The sequence below is a fragment of the Arabidopsis lyrata genome (assembly GCF_000004255.2).
Source record: "Arabidopsis lyrata subsp. lyrata unplaced genomic scaffold ARALYscaffold_1, whole genome shotgun sequence".
In the NCBI taxonomy this organism is placed as follows: Eukaryota; Viridiplantae; Streptophyta; class Magnoliopsida; order Brassicales; family Brassicaceae; genus Arabidopsis; species Arabidopsis lyrata.
The window spans coordinates 2,226,838-2,251,187 of record NW_003302555.1 but is presented as its reverse complement, the minus strand read 5'-3'; the positions used below and the strand labels follow the sequence as shown (position 1 = coordinate 2,251,187).

At 35.0% G+C, this 24,350-nt stretch overlaps 7 protein-coding genes across 9 annotated transcripts; 4 read left to right on the top strand and 3 right to left on the bottom strand.

Annotated features, from left to right (window-relative positions):
- Positions 1–733: 733 nt before the first annotated feature.
- On the bottom strand, positions 734–2,811 carry LOC9328390 (target of Myb protein 1). Of its 2 annotated transcripts, none has more exons than XM_021010848.1 (4): positions 2,608–2,811; positions 1,935–2,425; positions 1,543–1,824; positions 734–1,389 (listed from the first exon to the last, which is right to left on the bottom strand). In XM_021010848.1, the coding sequence occupies exons 2-4, from the start codon at positions 2,418–2,420 to the stop codon at positions 1,006–1,008; spliced, it is 1,152 nt and encodes a 383-aa protein (XP_020866507.1). In that variant the 5' UTR covers positions 2,421–2,425; positions 2,608–2,811; the 3' UTR covers positions 734–1,005. The 2 variants fall into 2 exon arrangements, with proteins under 2 accessions (XP_020866507.1, XP_002889591.1); XM_002889545.2 differs by having other exon boundaries at positions 2,681–2,811.
- A 224-nt stretch (positions 2,812–3,035) lies between these two features.
- Positions 3,036–5,195, top strand: LOC9328389 (mitochondrial inner membrane protease subunit 2). The gene is made up of 5 exons (XM_002892281.2): positions 3,036–3,199; positions 3,831–4,003; positions 4,343–4,526; positions 4,650–4,756; positions 4,854–5,195. The coding sequence occupies exons 1-5, from the start codon at positions 3,128–3,130 to the stop codon at positions 4,933–4,935; spliced, it is 618 nt and encodes a 205-aa protein (XP_002892327.1). The 5' UTR covers positions 3,036–3,127; the 3' UTR covers positions 4,936–5,195.
- Positions 5,196–5,347: 152 nt separating this feature from the next.
- Positions 5,348–7,269, top strand: LOC9328388 (rho-N domain-containing protein 1, chloroplastic). The gene is made up of 2 exons (XM_002892280.2): positions 5,348–5,478; positions 5,884–7,269. The coding sequence occupies exons 1-2, from the start codon at positions 5,433–5,435 to the stop codon at positions 7,041–7,043; spliced, it is 1,206 nt and encodes a 401-aa protein (XP_002892326.1). The 5' UTR covers positions 5,348–5,432; the 3' UTR covers positions 7,044–7,269.
- Positions 7,270–9,101: 1,832 nt separating this feature from the next.
- LOC9325655 lies at positions 9,102–10,058 on the top strand. The gene is made up of 2 exons (XM_002892279.2): positions 9,102–9,565; positions 9,640–10,058. The coding sequence occupies exons 1-2, from the start codon at positions 9,389–9,391 to the stop codon at positions 9,910–9,912; spliced, it is 450 nt and encodes a 149-aa protein (XP_002892325.1). The 5' UTR covers positions 9,102–9,388; the 3' UTR covers positions 9,913–10,058.
- Positions 10,059–10,150: 92 nt separating this feature from the next.
- LOC9325654 lies at positions 10,151–12,059 on the bottom strand. Its single transcript, XM_002889544.2, has 3 exons — positions 10,972–12,059; positions 10,559–10,891; positions 10,151–10,482 (listed from the first exon to the last, which is right to left on the bottom strand). The coding sequence occupies exons 1-3, from the start codon at positions 12,043–12,045 to the stop codon at positions 10,318–10,320; spliced, it is 1,572 nt and encodes a 523-aa protein (XP_002889590.2). The 5' UTR covers positions 12,046–12,059; the 3' UTR covers positions 10,151–10,317.
- A 1,853-nt stretch (positions 12,060–13,912) lies between these two features.
- LOC9328387 (transcription factor MYB14) lies at positions 13,913–15,923 on the bottom strand. The gene is made up of 3 exons (XM_021014839.1): positions 15,471–15,923; positions 15,201–15,330; positions 13,913–14,495 (listed from the first exon to the last, which is right to left on the bottom strand). The coding sequence occupies exons 1-3, from the start codon at positions 15,601–15,603 to the stop codon at positions 14,009–14,011; spliced, it is 750 nt and encodes a 249-aa protein (XP_020870498.1). The 5' UTR covers positions 15,604–15,923; the 3' UTR covers positions 13,913–14,008.
- A 1,053-nt stretch (positions 15,924–16,976) lies between these two features.
- On the top strand, positions 16,977–20,140 carry LOC9325653 (transcription factor bHLH89). Of its 2 annotated transcripts, none has more exons than XM_021015097.1 (4): positions 16,977–18,290; positions 18,471–19,249; positions 19,329–19,736; positions 19,822–20,140. In XM_021015097.1, exons 2-4 carry the CDS (start codon positions 18,515–18,517, stop codon positions 19,942–19,944), a joined length of 1,266 nt encoding a protein of 421 aa, XP_020870756.1. In that variant the 5' UTR covers positions 16,977–18,290; positions 18,471–18,514; the 3' UTR covers positions 19,945–20,140. The 2 variants fall into 2 exon arrangements, with proteins under 2 accessions (XP_020870756.1, XP_002892324.1); XM_002892278.2 differs by having other exon boundaries at positions 16,978–18,286.
- Positions 20,141–24,350: the final 4,210 nt, after the last annotated feature.

Genomic DNA, 24,350 nt, shown 5'->3' with positions numbered 1-24,350 from the left:
ACTAAAAAACCTAAATGTATCGAATCCGAGGCTAATTTGCCACTAAATGGAGAAAACGAATCAGGCATGCCATTTTGTGATCTGAGTGTCACTATAAATGTGATATTCCCAAATTATCTTTAATAAAGAAACTTTTAATTAAAACCAGATTAAAAATTCTAGTTTTTAAATAAAATGGTCAATTTCCAATGCAATGGATCAAATTTATGACAAAATATATTTGATCACTACGTTTAGTGGAGAAAATTCAGTAAAAGTTCATACATATAATTTTTTATATTAGTGGATGATATGTTGATTGTATCAAAATATATAAATATATATTAAGATCTTGAAGAAGCAACAAATCAAAGATTTAATTTTTGGTAACATGGTTTGGGTATTATCACCGACAAAAGGAACCATTGTTAAACAGTTTTAAAGATGTTTAGGATTAGATCATGGATGAAGCAAAATTAGTCTTATCACTCTTAGGAGTTCATTTTAGATTGGAGAAGCTACAATTAAAGAAGAAACTAGCATAACAAGATGATTACATGAGACAGTCTTTACCCGAGTGTAGGCAAGTATCATATACTCTACAATTGGTACAAGACCTTATTCAGTTATTTGGCTTACCTAGTTGGTGATAAGAGTAAACTTTTGAAAGATCACTGTGAAGCATCGTCCAAGACTCGGTTTATTATTTGAATTTGGAAGACTAAACACATAAATGTTAGACTTCATTTTATCATTCCGAGCGAGTTAATCTGAGACTCTTAACATTAATGAAGATACTAACCTCACAACACATAAGTAATAGGCTAAGTCCAAACATTCACCTACGGTTTAAAAATGTCTAAAAAAAAAAAAAAAAAAAACACTTTAAAACACAGCAAGAAACGAATCTAAAAAGGTTCCACACTTATAGTGGAAGTACATTGTTATTATCTAAAAGTAAACCATCAAGAACAAATCTTCCCAACATTCTGATATCCATGTCGGAAGAAGACAAACACAGACTGCTTATTTTTCATCTTCATCACTAGAAAGCCCGAGTTCTATTTTCACGGCCAGCTTATCTTCTTTGACGGTTTTGTTGGAGGATCCTGATGCTTCTGAATGTTTTGTGTCATCATCATCACCCGTTTTCTTTACAGGTTGTTCTTCTTCTTCTTCTGTTGGTTTCGGACCAGCCTCTTTGCTTCCTGATGATTCTTGTTCAACAATGGAGGCTTTCTTCTCGGTTTCATCAGGCTTCTTGTAACTAGATAGAACACGTTGGAGCTCATCATTCAGATGCAGAGCCTCAAACAGAACTCCCTCGTCGTCTGTTGTGCTCTCTATAATCATTTGAATCAACGGCTGTGATTGCTTGCATTTCTCCATCAGGCTTACCGTGAGATCGTCCTGTTACCGAAACATATATAAAAACCCATTACTTATTTTTATCCTGTCAATTTCACTTTAAGCATATATATCCAAGGAAATGATAATGTAAATCAGGAGGAGATACTCAATACAAAGAATATGTTTAGATGGGGAAAAAAACGCAGAGATTACCTCTGTGTGATTCGGCTTCCCTTCAGTATTCAACATGCTAGCGAGCAATTCGAGGCTGTTCCGGGTAATCTCAATCTGTTCTTTCTTATCCTTTATAGATAAGTTTCCAAAGTTATAGTCAAGACCATCATCGTCCCCACGAGCCTGTTCTTGATTAGGAACCGGATAGCTACCAGGTGGAGGCACTGGAACAGGCCGTTGCAGAAGAGACTCAAGAGAACTTTGTCCCGGCATTGAATTCTCTTCACCTCGAGCATGTAATCCGTTTTCGCCTTCCAAGCCCTAGGAGAAATCAGAAACAAACAACCAGGAATAAGAAAAACAGAGAATGACACAAATTAACAAGAAAACGTCTTTGCATAATAAAGCAAATGAGATCCAGAGAGATTTACCATATAAGTCTGGTGGAAAACAGGAAGATAAGTAAGATCCTGGGATTGTCCCCAAGCTCTAATAAGCTGAAAAGCTCGCTTTCTGTTCTCGTTATCAGCTTCTCCGTTCTTGATCAACCAAACCATCTCATCAAGAACTTTTTCAGAAGCAACTTCAGAGAATACCTTCTCGCAGTTCATAGCACAAGCCTCCAAAAGCTCAAGGCTCAGCCTCTGGCTCACAGGGCTCTTACCTGAGATCTTCCTCTTAATGGCTCTAACAATCTCAGTGCCGTTAAACTCATCGTTGTTAATCTGAGCACATATCCTCATGTTCATTCCCCAATTAGGCTCCTCTAACGTCTCTAAAGTAGCTTCATCCACCATTTTCGATTCCAAGGTCGGAGCTTGAAGCATATCTTTCACTTTCTCACTCACCATTCTGCTCATCTGAGCTCCACCAGTCTTCAGCTTCTCCCCCCATTCCGCTATCTTCAATTTGTCCATATTCTCTGTAAAACTAGCCCAAAATTAGTCTAATTTAACAAAGCCCTAAAAGAAACCCTAATTTGATTTCCGATTCAGTTTCGAGTCACCATCGTTCTATAATAATAAAAAGTACACAATCGTAAACTCCGAATCGAGATCAATCAACCAAAATCTAACGAATAGAGATCAGGGAAGAAAAAATTACAATAAATTGGATCTATCAATTCAAATGTATTGATCCTTGAGTTTGACACTAGAAAACGAAGAGAGGAGAGAACCTGAGATGAAGTTTCTTAGAGATGATCGGATTCAAATCTTCTGGAAAATTTGTTGTTGTGTTTGGTATTTGTCTTTGATTATCTAATAGCTTCAATCTGCAAATGTGTCCCAAGGAAATGTTGAGCAGAGAGGGAGTTAGAAAGACTGTTGAACACGTGGCATATTGACAAAGCCTAACTAGATGTTTTGGTCAGAAGCTTCCTGGTAGGGGTTTAAGTGACAATTGTTTGATTCAGGGTTAAAATTCAAAAACTGAAGAATAGTTCCGAGGCTAATTTCAATATTTCCTAAACATCAAACCTTTTTTGGCAATTTTTGAAAATCACGAGATTTTTATGACCGACGAACCCATAAAACACCACCAGTTCGACAACGGCGGCGACGAGGCTTAGAAAACCGACGCGGCGAAGAGGTCCCTTCCGATTAAAAGTCGCTAGCACTCAACGATGGCATCCATCACGAATTATGTCCGATACATGGCTCACAAGCTCGAGTACTCTCTCACTCTCAGCCTCAAGGTTCTCACAATGCTCTCTCTCTCACACTGTGACTCAATTTGTGTTAAGCTTTCAGTTCCTTGCTTTAGGCTTACTGGGATTTTTGGAAATTTACCTTTCTGATTTCTCTCTTTGTAATTTATATAATTGGCTCTAGGTATGGTCTAGGGTTTCTTATTTTCCCCAATAAAGCGCCATTTTTCAAGACATTTTGCTTCTCTCGAGCTATGCATTTGGATAATCAAAATTTGTATGTTTTTTAGTTGGTGATTGTAGCTACCTCTTATACTAAAAAAGCACAATTTGATTTTAAAAACAAGATCTTCAATAGCTTGTGGTTCTTGAATTTATTTATTTTAATACAAGCTCATATATGCAAATCGGTAGCTGTTGAATTTGTGATAGTACTTGTATCATATAGTTTCACTTGTGAATATGATTTCAAGATCTTTCTTTCAGATTATATGATTAAATCCAATGACCCAAATAAAGCCGTCATGATTGTTCTGGTCCTTGTTGTTTCTTTTCTGAATCCATTTTTTTCAGCTCATTGAGTTGTTTAAAACTGGCATGTAGAATCTGTTTTTTTTTTTTTAATAATATTTTATAGAATCTGTTATACTTACCTTGCTTGAGTTACTCTATTTGTCAGAAACATACTAGAGAGAAGCTCAGTGACCGGGAACTCCTTGGTATAGTCATGAAGAATCTATTCTATGGAAGGATAACATACTTACACTCGGATAAGGGGCAAGAGATGGCCCCAACTATGGGAACAAATGAAAACACGCTACTTGTCCGTAAGCTGCCAGTTGTTGATACAAGGTATGTTACTTGCCATTAAGGGTTTGTCTTTTTAGTTCCACTTGGTGTTTCATGAAATGTGGCTCTGTAGTTGCATTGCTAGTTATTTGATGGCGATATGGGATCACGTTAATCTTAAGTCATAAACATTGGATTATTTATGTTGCCTTTCTTGCGTAGGAGCTGTACTTTAATCTCCATTAGTTGATTGGCACAGACAACTATATTCAACTCCGATGAGCTCATTGAAATTGTAAATTATACAATAATCAGTGGAATCCCTTTAGCTCGCAGCCTTTTCTAGGTTAAGTGTATGTATTATTAGTGATTCTCATCTAGTTTTCTTGCTTTGTTATCTAGGTACATTTTCGTTGGGGATGCTGTTGTCTTCAAGGACCCGAATGAAAAAAAGAAGTATATAGTCAGAAGATTAGCAGCTGTAGAGGGATCTGAAATGGTATCAAGTGATGAGAAAGATGAGCCTTTTGTTCTCGAAAAGGATCAGTGCTGGGTCGTAGCTGAGAACCAAGAGATGAAATCTAAGGTACATCACTTACTTACTCCCTTACATTATACAATTGCAAAATCCCACTCGCAACTTAAACCATGTAATACCGCATTACATAAGAGAAACTAAATCTCTGTATACTTTGGTATGTATTGATAGGAAGCATATGATAGTCGAACATTTGGTCCGATTTCAATGGCGGACATAGTGGGAAGAGCTATATATTGTCTGAGGACAGCCGTGGATCATGGTCCAGTAAGCAACAGGTAAGAGAACAGTTTATCGTCCCATATCAGCTTTATCTTCCTTATATTCTTGTTTTGACTTGAGGAAAACAAATCCTGGAATTGTTGCTCTTATCAGTGAATTTGCCATGGAAGAGGATTCACCAATCCTGGCGGTAGAACTCGATGTGGATGAATTGGCTAAAGACCACAAGGCGTAATAATGAAGAACCTTTCTTGCACCACTTTTCACTGTGTCTTTGTTTCACTTATAAACTCCAATTTAGTTGTCATTGGAGATATTTGTGGCAAATGTTGGCCCGTTGGTTCTTAAGCTTGATATGGATGCTGTTGAGTGTTGAGGAAACGGTTCATCATGAGCTTTTCATCCTCTAGAAACAACCATTTCTTCCAAACCATGGTTTTAAACCGAACCGAAGAAGACTGTGACGAAAATAATAATATGAAATTGATTCTGATTTCGGTTTGGAAGAATTGTAACCGAAATTAGACCGAATTGAATTATTGGTTTGCGTTACTACAATCGGTTCTAAAATTTCTCGGTTTATTGTTTTTTTTTTTTTTCCGCAAATTTCACAAAGCCCATAATAACCTAACTGGAAAAAGCCCAATATCAAGATTTGTGTTACCAAGACAAGCCAGAGAAGACGAAAGTCGAGAAGCATAAATCTCTCTTCTTTGCTCCTGGAGTCTGTCCATGGCGATGTCGGGAACTTTCCATTTGACTTCTGACTATGTACCTGGTACTTCACCATCCTCTACCCTTTTCATGTCTCTCTCTTTCTCTTTCTCTCACATGTCGTTGATAAAATGTTCCTCTTCTTCTTTTTTATAATTGTCGTTGATAGTTGTTAAGGTATCTTATCTATATCTATGTGTGTCTCTATTTGTTTTCCGGGAATATTGTTAGTGTTCTTCCTTGAATTCTCTCCGAGCACTACTGTTTTATGCCCCTGTCACCACCGTGTGACGAGAGATTATTTTGTTTTGTTTTGTTGTCCACCAGTTGCTCGATGAAATGACTCTTCGAGTGTTATATAAAATTCCGCTTATTCATGTGTGGGCTCTTACATGCTTTTGTACTGGCCTAACGAATTGTACTATCTTTTAATCTGCTTACTCTCTGTGGTATTTGCTTGGTAACACAGGTTACACACTTTCAGACAGCCGTTCCTTCTCTACCTCTGCTGTTTCAAGAAGAACACTTTCCATCTTACCTTGCTCTTCCTGTCTGGATCACAAGAATGGGCGTCTGAAATCTGTCTCCAATAAGAATGCTTTTCTATGCCGAGCTAGTTCTGGCGGCTATAGGAGAAATCCTGATTTCTCTAGACTTAATAAGCATGGTTTCCGGGGAAACAACAGGCAGAGCGAAGGGAGAGACGATCTCGATATCGAAAACTCTGATATGTTGTCTTCAAGAAATGGGCCTTTATTCTCTCTATCTAGCTCCCCCAAATTCCAAGCTATCTCATCCCCTGGACCTAGAGAGAAAGAGATAGTCGAGCTTTTCAGAAAGGTTCAAGCTCAGCTCCGAGCTCGTGCTGCATCAAAGAAAGAAGAAAAAAAGATTGAAGAAGCTTCTAAAGGGCAGGGAAAAGAAAGTGAAACTGTTGACTCCCTTCTTAAGTTACTAAGGAAACACTCGGGAGAGCAAAGCAAGAAGCAAGTTAGCAAATTTAGCAGCCAGGGAGAAGTACAAGAAGATACTGTCGACAAACAAAATCGCAATGGAAATCTTGTCAATTCAGGGAACAAAGATAATAATGCATCATCCTTTACCAGACCAACATCAAGCTTCAGAAGAAAGTCGCCAGTACCAAGATCTAAATCACCGCCAGCTTATTCTAGTGAGGCAACTTTTGATCAATCATCGAGTTACAGCGTAACCTGGACCCAGAAGAAGGATACAGTAGAGTTGCAGGATGAACCTGAACATGAGCCTGAGATTGAGCATGAGCCTGAGTACGAGCACGAACCTGAAAATGAGTCAGAACCTGGGCCTCTGACAACTATGCTTAAAAAAGAGTCAGAGCTGAAGCCAGATTCATCATCATTGTTTCAAGAGGAGGAGGATGATGAAGTGACTTTAGATGATGATGGTATTTTAGATGTGTTTTCAGATGATGATGAGTCTCACGATGATGCTGATGAAGATAGTGATGAAGCTGAGGAAGAAGCCGTGAAAGACTTGAGTAAACTGAAGCTGATGGAACTGAGAGGCCTAGCAAAGTCACGAGGACTAAAAGGGTTTTCAAAGATGAAGAAAGCCGAACTAGTGGAGTTACTTAGTAGTAATTCCAGCTAATTGGACAGTGAAAGAGACCCAAACACAGCTGAATTTTGCTCTGTATGCACCAGTTGAATGAGTTACTCTCTCTGTTTTCTGTTTGTTTGAAAAATACTGGCTGGCTGTGAGGTTTTTTATTTGAAGGTATTATTATTACACTGATGTACCTTGTCAACTACTGTTTGCAGACATTATTTGGTGTTCAATCATGGATTTTCAAAAGTCTATTACAAAGAGGTTGATATTTGTTGTTTTGATGTTCTAGGGCAATATAGGTCACCCAAAACTTCTAAGTAACTTCAAATTCTTTAACTAAACCTTTTCTTGGTTGAGAGACTCACTCTAAGTCAGTTATGCTGTCTCAAAAATGTGATTGGATTCAGCTCCTTGAAGGTGGGTCCAGACCTAGCCAGAATAATTGATAAAAATCATCCCATTCTCTGGTTTAGTTGTCACTTGTCAACCACGTTTTTATCATTTTATGCTTCTCATTGGTTTTTTATGCTTCGAAGAACCATTATTGTGTTTAGTTAGTACTTAGTTTAGTTGATGGTGATATATTTGTTATAACTTATAGTGGAGTCATCGCTGGATCATCGATAATATCAATGGTGCTTCTTTGGTAATGGTTTTTTATAAGTTACCTCGTTTTAATTTTATTAGCCAAGAAGCTGTCTCTGTAAAATCAAGATCGCACTACCAGTAATTGCTACGGCGAAACAAAAACAATTTTTGACGAGCATTCACTGTCTTCTTCTTCTTATGTTTACAAATTTTAGGTTTATCACAATTGCTCAATGGAGTAATCGAGGATCACATACATATATACACCAGTGCCGGCTCAGATAAGAGGGCGGGCGGTGCGACGGCCAGGGGCCCAATTCCGTTTTCCAATAATTAATGGGCCCATTTTTAAAATTATTTTTATAAAAGTATTAAAAAATTATATTACAACATAAAAATAAAATTTATAAGGGCCCATAAATTTTTTTATTTACTGTTTTTAGTTTTAATAATTAAATTTTTATTAAAAATATCATACAAAATTTTTTTATAACACAAAAATACTATAAAAAAAAATTCTAAGGGCCTAAAATTTTTTTTGCCCTAAGATCCATCAAAGTATTGAGCCGGCACTGATATACACATAAGTAAGTTATAATCGAGCTTGAGAACGCCAAATCTATTAGGAAAAGCTATAGCAATGGTTACTTAATATCTTTTTTGTCAGTTAGCCACTACTTTTAGTGAGCTATATGGCCGGTCCTAGAAATTTGAGGGTCAAAGCAACAAAACATTTTTTTTAGGGTTATTATGAACAGTTATAAAATTTGGGAGCTTTTTCTTAAACATAATATTTTTCGGGGGCCTATTTATAAATATTTTCTCTTGCAAAATTTTTAAAAAAATTTGGGGCCCCATTCATTTGTTTCATGCCCCTGCTTTCAGGGCCGGCCCTGGCTATATAAGAGTTTAAAATGCGATTGTATAGTAAATTAGTAATTCATTGTGTCTGTACCCAAAGAAAAAAAAAAGTAATTCATTGTGCATAGAAAAAAAAAAGGAATATTCTTTTAAAAGTATGCGACCACCATTAGAACAACAATAGACTTTCTTTAATCTAGGCATCCACTAAACATGTTTACTGCTAGTTACAGTATAAGACATCACCATAGCTTTAAACAATACTCCCTCCGTTTCACAAATAATGTCATTTTAAGGTTTTAATCTCGTTTCACAAAAAATGTCGTTTTGTGTTTTCAATGCAGTTTTAAAGACTAATTCTCTTTTTTAACCTCACTATTTTAGCTTATTAATTAGAGAGAGGGTAATATTTAGTGTATTAATAAGGGGTAAAAATAAAATTTGTTTAATTTTCTTAATTTGTGTGAAAAATTCTAGAATGACACTCTTTGTAAAACAGAGGGAGTGTTAAAAAAATATATATATATATTGCTAAGAGATCTTTAGTAAAAAAACTTATTATATGACGTCAAAAGAAAAACACAAAAAAAATCAAAGGGTTTTCTGCAAAAAAACCCTCCAAGTCATTTTTGATTGCAATTTAATCCTCCAAATCCGACTTATGCAAGTCAACCCCATGAAGTCCAAAGTCACCCGCTAAATAGCCCTCAGTCGTATCGATGACGTGGCAACGTTGAATTCCGTTTAAAAACATAACGGATGTCGAAACGACACCGTTTTGCTTCTGCTAAAAAACGACACTGGAATTCTCTTAAAACTTAGGGTTCGAAATTGGGAGATTCATTCTTATTTTACATCTTCTTCTTCATCTCAAATTGGGGGTCCGAAATTGGGAGATTGATTCTTCTTTTCCATTTCGATCTTCTTCTTAATCGAACATGTCTGATAGCTCAAGGTCAACCTCTATGCCCAATGGTATTCTTGCGGATCGATGTCACGATGATGAATTTGACTATGGGATTCCTACTCATTGTTTTTGTGGTGGAAGAGCACAGCTTGATACTCAATCAACGATGAACCCGGGAAGACGATTCTACACATGTCAAAATTCCGATGTAAGTGTTTGTTGAATTGTGTTTTGGTGAATTTGGTTTGAATTTGGTTTGAGTTTTTTGTTGAATTTTGGTAGGATGGGGCACATCACATACGGAAATGTTTTGATGAGGCTGTGATGCAGGAATTTACTTACCTTCTCGGAGAATTGCATAAAATGCATGAGACGCTTCAAAGGCATAAAGTCGAGATTCTTCATATTTATGATCTCCATGATGAAAATGTGATGGAGTTTGCTAGGCTTAGGGAGATGATTGCAAAGAAAAGTGATGGAATAGCTTTGGAATTGAAGAATGTGCTTGTTGCAATTTTTGTTTTGGTAGCAATCATAATCTACTTGTTTAAGTAGATTATTACAATGTTTAGAAAACTCTCTCTCTTTAGTAGTATGCGGATGAAGTTCTTTCACTTTTTGGTTGTCTTTGAAAGGATTTTCAATGTTCGTCACAAACAATTGGTTTTGTAATATGGGGTTTGAAATATTTTGTCTAGTAATATGATTTGTGTTTTGGTCTAAATCATGTGTTTGTGTGTGTGATAGGTTTTGTAAATGCTTAGTACCACAAAAAACAAAACACAAGGTGAAAAATCCAACAAAACAGAACACATAATGATAAGGTTTCCACCAAAACACAAACATGATGTTAAACCGACAAAAGGTATCCCATAACAACACAACAAAACAAACAACATCCGATAAACATTATCTAGTTTGAAAATATAAAAGGGAAGCATCAAATGAAAAAGCCACATCTCATTTCTTCTTGCCACGACCACGTCCAACAGCAAGCTTCTTTCGTTCCCTGGCTGCATAAAGAGTGCTTGGAAGGACTGTGTTATCTCGTGTATCAACGACAGACCTACCAACATGGATATAGTCATCACCAGTTACAGGACTAGTGAAGACACCGTAACCTTCCTGCAACAAAACACATCGAATTTTGATGAACATTTCTAGTTTGATGACAACAAAAAAAAAAGTTTGATGTACTCACTCTTAGTAGAGTTCTAGGCCCTGTGTCATACATAGGCTCTGTTCTTTCAGGAGGTGGTTGAGAGGATGATGCACCATCAAACTGACTTTTACGAGGTCTTCCACGACCTCTCTTAGGGAGTGCAGATGAAAGGCTTGGAAGATCTTCAACTTCATTTGATTGACTTGGAAAGCTTGGCAGGCTTGGAAGGCTTGGAAGGCTTGGTTCAGCTTCAGAAATCGAGGCAAATGGTCTCTTTCGTGGCCTACCTGGTGGTTTAGGTGGTGGCTTAGGCTTCGGTCCAGTCTTGCATTTGAGTTTGTTGTGACCTTCTACTCCACATAAACCACAATGCTGTACATAAAACAGATAATAAAAGAGATTTCTTTAGATGTAAACAGAAATACTTAAAAGGAATAAACAGAAATACTTACAATTTTGGTTCCTCTTTTGGTCATTTTCTTTGCATCTCTTGGTTCACCTTTCTCTTTCTTTCTCTTCTTTCCTGGTGGTCTTCCACTAGGCTTCTTAAACGGAGGAGGTTTTACCCTTGGAGCTGAAGTTATTCTCCACAAGTTCATGCCATTTACAGGTTTCATCAAGTTCAAATAACATCTTTTCAGCTTCTCTGTGGTGAACCAAGGAGATATCAAAGTCTTAGGATCTTGATCACTGTTCTTCTCATGCCTCAGACATGAAATAATGTGGCTACAAGGTATCCCACTTACCAAATACATTCTACAACTACACGAGACCACACCCCGCATTTGTACAATAAAGCCATCCGTACGCAGATTGGTCTTGTAGTTGAAATAGGCAACCTCATAGTTTCCCAAACCGCAACTTAAAGGACGACAGTTCTTTGCTAAATCAATTTGCTGGTCTAGCAAAGCTCTAGATCTGGGAGTGTACTCTCCTTTTGCTTTCTCTGCTTCAGCTCTTTTCTTCTCATTAGAGACCATAACTCTTTTTCTTATCTCTTCTAGCATCTCAACAATTGGTTTGGTTCTTGCAATCCGAATTGCAGCATTGAATGACTCTCCAAGATTGTTTTCCACAGCACTACACTTCGAGAACTCAGTGAAAAAAGCCCTGGACCATGGACAGAAAATAGATATCTTCAAGTCATTATAAGCATCAAGTGAATAATTCTTCAGCTCTTCCATCTTTCTATCAAACTGAGCAGGATAATAACAATCAGCAGCAGCCCAAAATAAGTCTTCAAATTCTGCTCCAGAATGTTTTTTCTTCCAGTTTGCATGAACATGTCTAGCACACATTCTATGTTCAGCAAACGGCAGAACATCCTTCACTGCTGCAATCAATCCTTTTTGCTGGTCACTACCTAATGTTAACCCATTTCCTGGCCCCAAATCTAAGTCATACATTAAATGCTCAAGAAACCACATCCAATTTGGAGTATTTTCACAATCCACTATCCCCCAAGCTATAGGAAACATTTGATCATTAGGATCTCTTCCACAAGCCACTAACAACATTCCTGACATTCTCCACTTCAGAAATGTTCCATCAAGATGAATAATCTCCTACAAGCTGCCTTCCATCCATCTTTTAGAGCAGCAAAACAACAATAAAATCTATGAAATTTTTCTTGTCTTACCTCCAATGCCACTGTAGATCCCTCATTGCTTCTTTTCAACTCAGCCACATAATCAAAAAGCCTTGAAAAAGACTCTGCTTGCTCATCATCAAAAATCTGCAAGCATCTCAGGCGTGTCCTCTCGCAGATTGTCCAAGGAACATTAATATTACGTCTCAAAAGCTTATTTTGCAACTGGGTTGCAGAGAAATCCGGATTAAGTCTGAATTCTTCAAGGTAAAGATCAGCAATGCGAGCATTAGTGAGAAGTGACACTTTACCTTGCCAAGTGCAATCATGTTCATCATTCAAGGATCTAATAACCACTCTACTACAGCTGCTATTTATAGTGGCAGAAATCCTCCAAGGACACTTCTTCTCTGAACATATTGCTACCACACGCTTGCTATCCGACTTATCATACTTAATGTCCCTCCTCTTCTTCACTGCATACTTGTTAACAGCATTTTTAAAGGACTGTATTGTGTTGTACTCATCACCAATACTAAATTTTGGATACTTGCTCTCATCAACAGCTGCATGGCCTCCATCACTCTCACTGCTGCTGTCACCATTCTGCTCTTCATTTTCATCTTGAGGATTACCACCTTCATCACCAATAGCTAACTCACCCTCATTATCTTCATCTGCCAAGTAACCGAGATTACTATCCACACGCCGACCTAAGTATGGATCATCTTCCCTGACAACGTACAGAGTTAAGGCACCTGCTCCAACAGCGTAATGTACCACCTTCTTTAACACGTCCTCGCTATCAATGTCTTCTTTGTTCTCAGGAGATTTTGGTGGAAACCATGAGACTTTTCTCATGTTCTCTTCATACCCGATTAGCTCCACAACAAGCGTTACAACCGAGTTAATGCTAAAAGTGGCCGCCGACATCAGACCCACTTCATGTGTCTCTCCACCATGGTAAAATCCATCGTTTTTTGACCAATATCCTCCAACATATAAGAACAGATCGAAACTGCACACAAGAACAGATGGATTTATTCTATGAAAAGAAGCAAGCTAAGAAAAACAAAGATCTCGACCCATAAACAAGGAACCTTACCTCATCGCAGCCGTACTCTCTTCTTCACCCAATCCCACCACGCAAAAGAATCCAACGGGTATGAAGAATCCAACGATGCGAGTGAAACAAACCCCAATCTATCCAATCCCACGATGCGAGTGAAAGAAATCGAACCACTCTCCTATCCGAATCGATCCACTCACCAATCCCAATCGAACCACTCTCCTATCTCAATCGATTCGTATCCCTACAGACTCTAATCCCAATCCAACTCGCGATCAAGATACCATCTTTCCCCAAATCGATTTCACCCAAATTTTGTAACCCTAATTGTTTTCCCCCAAATCGATTTGAAGTTTATGAGAAAACCCTAATTTTTTCCCCTTTATCGATTTAACCCGATACACATAACATCATGTCGTTTTTTAAAGAATAAAACGACAACAACTAATTAAACCCATGCCGTTTTTGCCTCCTTAATACGGTACGTTTCACTCTCCGTCTAATGTTTCAACGTTGCCACGTCATCGATACGACTGAGGGCTATTTAGCGGGTGACTTTGGACTTCATGGGGTTGACTTGCATAAGTCGGATTTGGAGGGTTAAATTGCAATCAAAAATGACTTGGAGGGTTTTTTTTGCAGAAAAATCAAAATATATGTTTAGCATGATACGAACATTTAGAATTTTATATCCTATAGTAACCTTTTAATCAACCAAAAGTAGTACAACGACACATAGAAAGAGGACTAATATAGGAATTAGGAAACGTAAATGACTTTTATTCATGTGGGTTACAAATTAAAGGAAGATATAAGTCTTAACTAAAACAAATCAAAACTCAGAAATGTCGCAAATTTCTCCAACTATACGACTACTAGTGAGATGGTCAAACCAAAACTCCATGTCATGGTTATCCAATTTCGAATAGTTATACCCCTTATCATTTTTATCTAATGAGCCCTCCCAATTCTCTATCTTTTGCTCATTCTTCTCACCATCTCCTGAAATGTTACAGTCCATCAATACGACTTCTGACCAAAAGCTCTCATCTATAACTGCAAGAACATCTTCGGATGACGTCGCAGAGTCTTTGTTGTTATTGGAGATGTCGTTATTGTTTCCCGATGTTGTAATTTCTGAAATGTCGGCGCTACTGCTAGATTGTTGTTGCAGCCTCTCCGCAGCTGTAGTAGAGGCGAAATTTTCCTTGTTATTTTGATCTTGATTATGGTGGAGTCTTTTCTTTAAATGAGTGTGCCAAACATTTTTAATTTCGTTGTCTGTTCGTCCTGGCAATTTTGCAGCTATCGCAGACCATCTACCAAAAGAAAGATATATCAAACAAAATGTCACATGTATGATTCACTATAATACGTCTACATTGTTGTGATGAGAACAAAGAGCGAGTAAAACAAAAGAAAAGTTATTGAAGTTCATGTGTATATGGTTAAAAGAATTTGCACATGTCTTACGCTGATCACAGTGCCTATCTTGTCTAGTAGTGAATAAAAATTGTTTATGAGAAGAAGAAAAAAGTATAATTAGAGGAAAGTAAAAATTGAAATTATTTAATGGACAAAGGCAATCACGGGTTGGAATCTTCTCAGTTCATAGCCCCACAAAGATATAATATTTTACTGACAAAGCAAAACATATATAAAAAGACAATTCTTAAGAAAGATTGTCAAGTAACCTAGCTAGTCATCTCAGTTAAAAACAAACTAAATTTCCAAAGTAATGTTACTTTTTCACATTTTGATGTCCCAAAATCTTTCATCTACAAATGAACATTTACCTTTTTTTTACTATAACATGAACTAAACAGAGAAACTAGTTATCGAAAGAAAATTGTGATTGACTTATTTAAACAAAAAAAAAATGATTGACTTCTCAAAGAGTTCAAAAAAAATATGTGAGTGATGATTTCTCAAAGATTAATGTTTAATTTCTGGTTCAAAGAATATAGGGATCAAAAAAAAAACTAAAATTTCGCAAATAACAGGTAATGAAAAGGAGGAGGAACCTGTTGCCTAAGATTTGATGTAAGTTGATGATAGTATCTTCTTCATGAGGAGTGAAATTGCCACGTTTGATGTCTGGCCTCAAATAATTAATCCAACGAAGCCTGCAACTTTTTCCGCACCGAAGTAGCCCTAATCATTTCACAAACACCATTATTAACTTTACACAAATATATACTATATAACAATAATACTCATCATCTAATCAAATCAAATGCTAGATAAAATTTTGTTAATATATATCAATTAGCATTAGAAAAGGACTTATTTACCGGCTAGTTTGGGGAGAGCTCTCCAATTGGGATGGCCATGGAGACTAATATAATTGATCAAGATTCGATCTTCTTCAGCACTCCATGGCCCTTTCTTCAATCCTATTTTCTCACAGCATGGTCTTCTTCCCATTCTTGTTTTCTTATCAAACAAATTGTTAAACGAGGAGAGAAAGAAGAAATGGAAGAAGAAGAAGGTTTATGTTCGTGGAAAAGCGAAGGAAGCCAAATGTTGGAAGTAACTAATAAGTGTGCGATGGCTAAGTGTGTTAATATATATATATAGAGAGGGATAATTGACAAGCTGGAAATTATTTTTCTACTTTTGGCACACAAGGTCCAAAGTTTTCCCAACTTATTTTCCACTACTATTTTCAAAGAATAGTTATCTTTAATATTACAGAATTTTTGGTATTTCACCGTGGAAATAATTAGGTCATCTATAATCTATTGTTGATTATTTGTTTTTAAAAAGCAATGAAAGTTAAATTTGGTTTAAGAGTAATGGTATGTATTTAGTTGATTATCAATGAGTGTCGAGTGGTTTAGTGTAGACGACTGATAAGTTGTATATAAACTAGATGCATGGAACTAATAGTATAGAGACTTCATACAAATAGTTGAGAGTGTTTTACTTCAAACCACGACTACCTGACAACTACAGAGCACGGCTATGATTGAGACTATTCATTTATATGAGTATTAAATATGTACGAGTAATAGCCACATATTTATATGTTTTGACATAAGATAAAATCAAATATATGTACGCTTCAATCTGACCGTACGTAGTTTAAAATTCAATAGAATGGCCTAATGCTCAAAATTTGAAGTTTTATATTGAACACTAAACTTTTAATCTTACCACACTTCCGATGTGGGACGCATAACATAAATGTATCCAAAGAATGGACCACCAAGAATTACAATAACAAGAGCACAACTGAACTAGCAATGGTATCATCGACACATCTCATCTTTGTCGATGACTTTTTTCTCAAGATTTTCGAAATAGAAATTTCAAGTATAATAAAATAGTACTAAAGGCCAAAGAATAGGGTGATTTAATGGTCCTCTCCTCGATAAGATCAGTAGGCCCAAGATAGATATTTCAAATTCAGTCGCACTTGTCGGGTAAGTTAAAGCAATAAATAACCACCACCAGGTAGGGTTCAGGCCCTCTCATCTGGCTATAGATGACGAAACGTGTTAAAACGCCTACTTCTGATATTGTGTAGAGGCCCAAAATAAGCCTCATAGGAGAACCAAAAAGGCCCAAAATTACGAAACACTCCTTAATTCCATATTGCGCATCTCAGCCTCAGCTTTGTTTGAGATGGTTTTTATATGCAGCTCGATAAAAAATAAACTCGACACCTCTGAACAAAACGAATATAAAATGTCTTCGTCGGATTAATTGAATCCCAAATTGTAACAAAAAATCAATAAACCGGACAAAACTGGTTAGCACTTGGCAGAATTTTCAAGTGAGTTTACGAAAACACCCTTTCCCGCATAGCTTTTGTTTCTAATATTTTTCCATACGTCACGTGGGACCCAGTTAATATTCTTCACAAAAAATCCGCTACCTTGCCTTGGAAACATATTTTGCATGACCCAACAAACATGAAATTAAAAAAATACTCCACTTAACAATGAAATAATACAAATAAAGCCTTTATCTTATTTATAATATCATCGGTCATTGTATATCAGAAGTCAGAAGTCAGAAGTGCTAGACAAAATGTACAATGTTCAATCTTTTTTGACCTAATAGAAAAAGCTTCCGCTGACAAACTATGATCAATATTATTTCCTTTAGATGTCAAAAAATACTATAGCTACTAACTTCATATAATATTTTGTGAATGTCTCGTTTCTTAATTTTTTGTTAAAACTCGGCCCTATTTATACAAAAGACAATGCGAAAAAATCTTTAAACAACGGGAGTTTTACTACTAAAAAAAAACTTCGAAATTGAAAGTGTAATTAAGAACTCTCCATTATATTTGAAGGATTCAAATCAACCTTAACATTTCTCAGAAAATATAAGGAATAGACCGAAATACCCCTGAAGATCATCTCCCAAAACGGCAAAACCTGAGAGAATCGTGACGGGACCCACACGAAGAGAGACACGTCATGAAACTTACAGACTGTAACTAACCACCGGCCTGTCTTGCCACAAAGAGAAATTTCATGATCCAACCAAAACCCTCGTTACTAAAAAAATGTAACTTCTTAAAAAAAAAAACAAAGGCTCTAAAAGATTCAACTTATAAACTAAAAGAACTCAAATATGTAACTTACTATTTCTTTTACCAATAAGGTAACAAAAAATTTCATTTCAATAAAGATGTATCAAATTAGGTATTGTCACGCGCAAAAAAGAAATCTGGACTTTACCAGAGTACCACCATTAATTTTTATAGATAAAACAGAAACATTAGTTTCCAATTTTGAATATTACGATACGAACAAACAAGACAGTAAGACACTAGAGTTTTGAGAAAGAAGAGAAATAATTATAAATACGTTTTGAAAATATATAACAAAAGGAAAACAAATGTTTGTTTTGAAATTAAAATTTATGTCCCCCGTTCGACCACAAATAAATAACAGACGTATTTTATAAATACAAAAAAAAAAAAAGGTTTAATGTGTCATCTTCCACTCTATTTATTTGTACTCTCAAATTGCAAACGTATAGGCATTTTAAAAAGAGAGAGAGAGAAAGAGTTGTTAATGTAAGTCTCTTCTTGGCGTGAATTCGGATGCTTTAATCGGAAAAGGTTCTTCGGCGAATCATCAGCCAAGTCGGTAACAACTTACCTTTCTCTTAGTCTTTTATTTCTAATAACCTGATCATTAGATATTACAAGAATTCATCTAAGCTTAGACTTTGTTGATTTCTTAGATGGTTAGAACAGATTTGTTTGAGTTTAGGTTGCAGTTTTCAATATATAACCTAGGAAATCAAAATTTTGTAAATGTTTGCAGATTTTGAAACCATCTTTCTTAGCCCTTTGGACCGGTTTGGGTACATGGAAGGAGGAGGCATGTTTGAAGAAATTGGGTGTTTTGATCCAAATGCTCCAGCAGAAATGACGGCTGAGAGCAGTTTCTCTCCGGCTGAGCCACCACCGACGATCACGGTCATCGGTAGCAACAGCAACAGCAACTGCAGTTTAGAAGATCTCTCTGAATTCCACCTCAGCCCACAAGACTCTTCTCTACCTGCCTCAGCCTCAGCTTATGTTCATCAGCTTCACGTCAATGCTACGCCTAATTGTGATCATCAATTCCAGAGTTCGATGCACCAAACCCTTCAAGGTCCATCGTATCCACAACAGTCGAATAATTGGGACAATGGTTACCAAGATTTTGTGAACTTGGTTCCTAATCATACAACTCCTGACCTACTTAGTCTCTTGCAATTACCAAGATCCTCACTTCCGCCATTCGCAAACCCTAGCCTTCAAGATATTATCATGACAACATCTTCCTCTGTTGCCGCCTATGACCCGCTCTTCCACCTGAATTTCCCTTTGCAGCCTCCTAATGGGACTTTCATAGGAGTTGATCAAGATCAAACTGAGATAGAAAACCAAGGAGTGAATTTGATGTATGATGAAGAAAACAACAACCTAGACAATGGTCTAAACCGTAAAGGGAGAGGATCGAGAAAGCGGAAAGTTTTCCCTACCGAACGCGAGAGAAGAGTTCACTTCAAAGACCGGTTTGGTGACTTAAAGAATCTAATTCCAAATCCCACCAAGGTTTTATACTTACTTATATACTAACTTCTTCTTCAAGTAATAAACTTTGCAAACTAAACCTTTTTTCTTATATCTCTAGAATGATAGAGCATCAATCGTCGGAGAAGCGATAGATTACATCAAAGAGTTGTTAAGGACGATCGATGAGTTCAAGCTGCTAGTCGAAAAGAAAAGAACAAAACAGCGGAACAGAGAAGGAGATGATGTTATTGATGAGAACTTCAAGGCTCAAAGCGAAGTAGTAGAACAATGTTTGATCAATAAGAAGAACAATGCCTTGAGATGCTCATGGCTGAAGAGGAAATCGAAATTCACTGAGGTCGATGTACGCATCATAGACGATGACGTAACCATCAAGATCGTGCAGAAGAAGAAAATCAATTGTTTGGTCTTTGTATCCAAAGTCGTTGACCAGCTTCAGCTTGATCTTCACCATGTAGCTGGTGCACAAATCGGAGAGCACCACAGTTTCTTGTTCAACGCCAAGGTTTGTCATAAATTTCAATTTATCTCTTAATAAGACCAAAAAAAAAAAAAGGTTTTAGACTAATAAGTAATTGTGATTTTAACAGATTTGTGAAGGATCTAGTGTTTATGCAAGTGCCATAGCAGATAGAGTAATGGAAGTGTTGGAGAAACAATACATGGAAGCTCTTTCGACCAATAATGGCTATCACTGCTACTCCAGTGATTAATGCGTTTTCACCTTAGCTGGTCATTTCTTTGATTATGAATAATTAATAATCACATTAGTAATATTTTCCGTATTGTTGTTCTTAAATTAGCCTCTGTTTCTATTTTTTTTTTTTCTTTCTTGTTTTGGGTTTCATTACCTGTTCCACTCATATCCCTCGAAATTTCTTAGATTAGTTTTCTTGATTTTATATGTGAGAAAACGTTTCATAGTACAAAATTAAACATTTTTTGCCCAAATTAGAACAATTCAATTCATTCAATTACACACACATTCTCATAGATAATCAGAAGCAATCAATGGTTTAAGCAATTTGCCAAATAAAATCAAATCCTAACCAAGAACATTGATCTTGCTTTTTGTAATAATAATAGATAGAGATTGCAAGCATAGAGTTTTCTACAAATTGTCAAAAAAGGAAAACAATCAGTGCTAAGTGAAAAAAAGGAAATAATAAACACATTAAGAGTTAAGAAAAAGGAAACAACACAAAGAAAAAGGAAATAACAGAGAAAGAGTAAAAAAGAAAATGGGAAATCTTTGAATCCGAAGATGAGTCTATAAATACAGTCGTCTCCAGCTTTCCTCTCTTTCTCGGTGTAATCGTTTTTAGTATCAAAAACCAAAGAAACACAGAGAGTTTTAGAGAGTGAGAAAGATGCAATTTCTTACCCAATTTTCTCTGATTTTACGATTTCTCCTCTTCGTTTCATATTTATTCTCCAACTTATTTGCTTGATTTGTTGCTCTTCGCAAAATCCTCGCCAACCAGACCAGATACGAGTGTTAGTGACGGAAGATGATGCTCGCTCCTTCGTTTAGAATCGTTCGAAGTAATTAAAGCTATCGGTGGTTGTCCAAGAAAAATCGACAATCGACGACGACGGAGAGAGTGGGGGATTCGTTTCCGATCACGGTGGTGGAAGAGTGGTTTGCTGCGAGATCAGAGATTTGTCGTGGAGGAGTAAGGACAACATCAAAACCATTATTAGTCAGGTCCAATTTCTATCCCATCCTAATATTTATGTTTTAGGTCATTTGTTTTAGTTTTTTATCTTGGATACTAATTTGCATAATAATATGAAAACTAACCGGATTTTGGATCCAGCATTAGTCGTTAGCGATTCCAAACATTCAACTTGTTTTTCTTATTATTATGAAGATTTAGCATTCAAAATTTTTATTCGGATTTTTAAAAGTGGTTTTTAAAATTTTGATTTTGTTTTTTTTTTGGATTTTAAAAGCTTTTCTTTCTTATGTTTGAATATTAAATTTACATAATGATATGAAAGCTAACCGGATTTTGGATCCAGCATTAGTCGTTAGCGATTCCAAATATTCAACTTGTTTTTCCTATTATTATATAGATTTAGCATTCAAGTTTTTAATTCGGATTTTTAAAAATAGTTTTTAAATTTTTGATTTTGTTTCTTTTCGGATTTTAAAAAGCTTTTCTTTCTTAAGTTTTTTTTTTTAAAAAAAAATTGTTGTTTGAATACTAAAATTACATAATGATATTAAAACTAACCGGATTTTGGATCCAACATTAGTCGTTAGCGATTCCAAACATTCAACTTGTTTTTCCTATTATTATGTAGATTTAGCATTCAAGGTTTTAATTCGGTTTTTAAAAATGGTTTTTAAAATTTTTATTTTGTTTCTTTTCTGATTTTTAAAAGCTTTTCTTTCTTATGCTTGAATACTAAAATTACATAATGATATGAAAACTAACCGAATTTTGGATCCAGCATTAGTCGGTAGCGATTCCAAATATTCAACTTATTTTTCCTATTATTATGTAGATTTAGCATTTAAGTTTTTAATTTGGATTTTTAAAAATGGTTTTTAAAATTTTGATTTTGTTTCTTTTCGAATTTTTAAAAGGTTTTCTTTCTTATGTTTGTTTTTTTTTTTAATTGTTGTTTGAATACTAAAATTACATAATGATATGAAAACTAACCGGATTTTGGATCCAGCTTTAGTCGTTAGCGATTCCAAATATTCAACTTGTTTTTCCTATTATTATGTAGATTTAGCATTCAAGTTTTTAATTCGGATTTATAAAAATAGTTTTTAAAATTTTGATTTTGTTTTTTTTTCAGATTACTAAAAGCTTTTATTTCTTAAGTTTGTTTTTTAAAATAAAATATTATTTGAATACTAAATTTACATAATGATATGAAAACTAACCGGATTTTGGATCCAACATTAGTATTTAGCAATTCCAAACATTCAATTTGTTTTTTTCTAATATTATGTATATTTAGCATTCAAGTTTTTAATCAGATTTTTAAAAATAGTTTCTAAAATGAAGATCACGCCTGAACGTTTACTTAAACCATCTTTTCCATAATCTAAAACGTTTCATCGTAAATTAGTAACTGTTGTTGTTCATAACTAACACAAGTTGCGTGATATGATTATTGACTTTTGGTCGTCGGGTCAACTGCTAAGTGGAGCTGTGCGTTTCGGCTCAGAGTTAGTTTTTGATTGGGCCCTGTTTCTGGTATAGCCCAGTAACCTTGTTGCAGCCCAACCAATAAGAAAAATTATAATTTCGTGTCAGAAAATATATAAAAAAAACATTTATATAGCATCTATATTGAGACAGATTGTATAATTAATCTATACTATTAATTGGGAATCACTCAAAAATAAAGAACCTTTTTGTTATAGAATATTACATGAAATGCCATTGGTATTTTTGAATTGGAAAAAAAAAAGCTAAAAAATCGGAAAAAAGCATTTGTGTCCATTTGATATATGTTTTTTATATAAAAAAATATCTGAAATTAAATCAACTAATTAATAACTACGCTATATTTATGGAAATCGTTTTAAGTAGTTTCCATAAAATCAACAAATTAATAACTACCCAAATTTATGGAACTCTTTTAAAGTAGTTTCCATAAAAATCTAACTGTTAATTTTATAATTGAAAGGTAAAATTATTTAATTTCGTGATATATTTTGAGATATTTCCGGAAACAAAAAAAAAATCAATTTAATATCATTATATATTTTAGGTTATTATCTAATAAATTTTTATTAGTATAGGTGGAAGGAATAAAATTTGAAATTGTATATATGTTAACTTATTTAATTTGGGAAGGTAATGTTAGATATTTCCGGAAACGACTGTCCAATTTAATAATGAAGATAATAATGTCAAAAATCAATAAATATATATTAGGCTAATAAGGCTTTATTAGTGGTCCACTAATGTCAAAAATCAATAAATATATATTAGGCTAATAAGGCTTTATTAGTGGTCCACTGCATAAAAAAAACACAGTGTTAGACCATATAATGATATAATCAGTTTAAAGATTAATTTAGAAAATTATTATTAAAACAATTAAAATTTTTATCATGTGTCTTCCCATGGTTAACACACAATTTTTTAAAAACATTTACACACAATTTTTCACTAACCATAATTTTATCCATTTAAACCAAACTATTAATAAAACACATAATAAATTTTTGAGAAATTGTTAAAAATGCCCCTTTTTCAATATCCTTTTTCAAAAATACCCCCTTTGAGAGTCCATTTTTAAGTTTGCCCTCTTTTAATTTTTAATGACCATTTTACCCTTATTTGAAACAAAATTAGGTCCACAAAATACAAAATATTTTTTGGCGGGAAAAGTGTTCCCGTAATTTTTCCGCCAAAACACTTGTAAAAACCTTTAAAATACCTTGTAAAATTTTTCGGTAAAAATTTTTCCCGGCAAAAAATATTTTTTTGCTGGAAAAGTGATTCCGCAATTTTTTTGGCAAAATTTTTTTGGCGGGAAAATTTTTGGCGGGAAAAATTTATAAGGTATTTTAAAGGTTTTACGGAGTATTTACAAGTGTTTTGTAAGGTTTTACAATGTATTTTAAAAGGTTTTACAAGGTACTTATAAGGTTTTATAAGAGCATTAGTTTCTTAGAGATAGATCTTAGTAATATTTAAATAATTTATTTGTAAAAGTGATTGTTAAGAGATAGTATTTTTGAGTTAAGATTTTTGTGTGATTAATGGTAGGCTCTTAACATGTGGTTTTTAGAAAAAAAAATATTAATATAAAAATAAAATTTATAATTATAGAAAATTAAATAATTATTGCAAATTAAAAAAATTAAAACATACATGAGATACAATTTATAACATAAATCACAAATATTTTAAACTTAATTTCTTTAATATTTTGTCCATATATGCTCGACCAAATCATTTTTCAATTGTTGATGCATACCTCGATCACGAACTCGAGCTCTATTATCGAAAAAATTAGAAGGCGTATCTGTAGAATATGTGAAATCCGCCCAATCAAAACGTGACACGTGGCACCTCTTAGGTATTAAAGTGATTTAAATTAAATAGTTAATACCTTAATAAGCTAAGACGTTCTTAGCTAA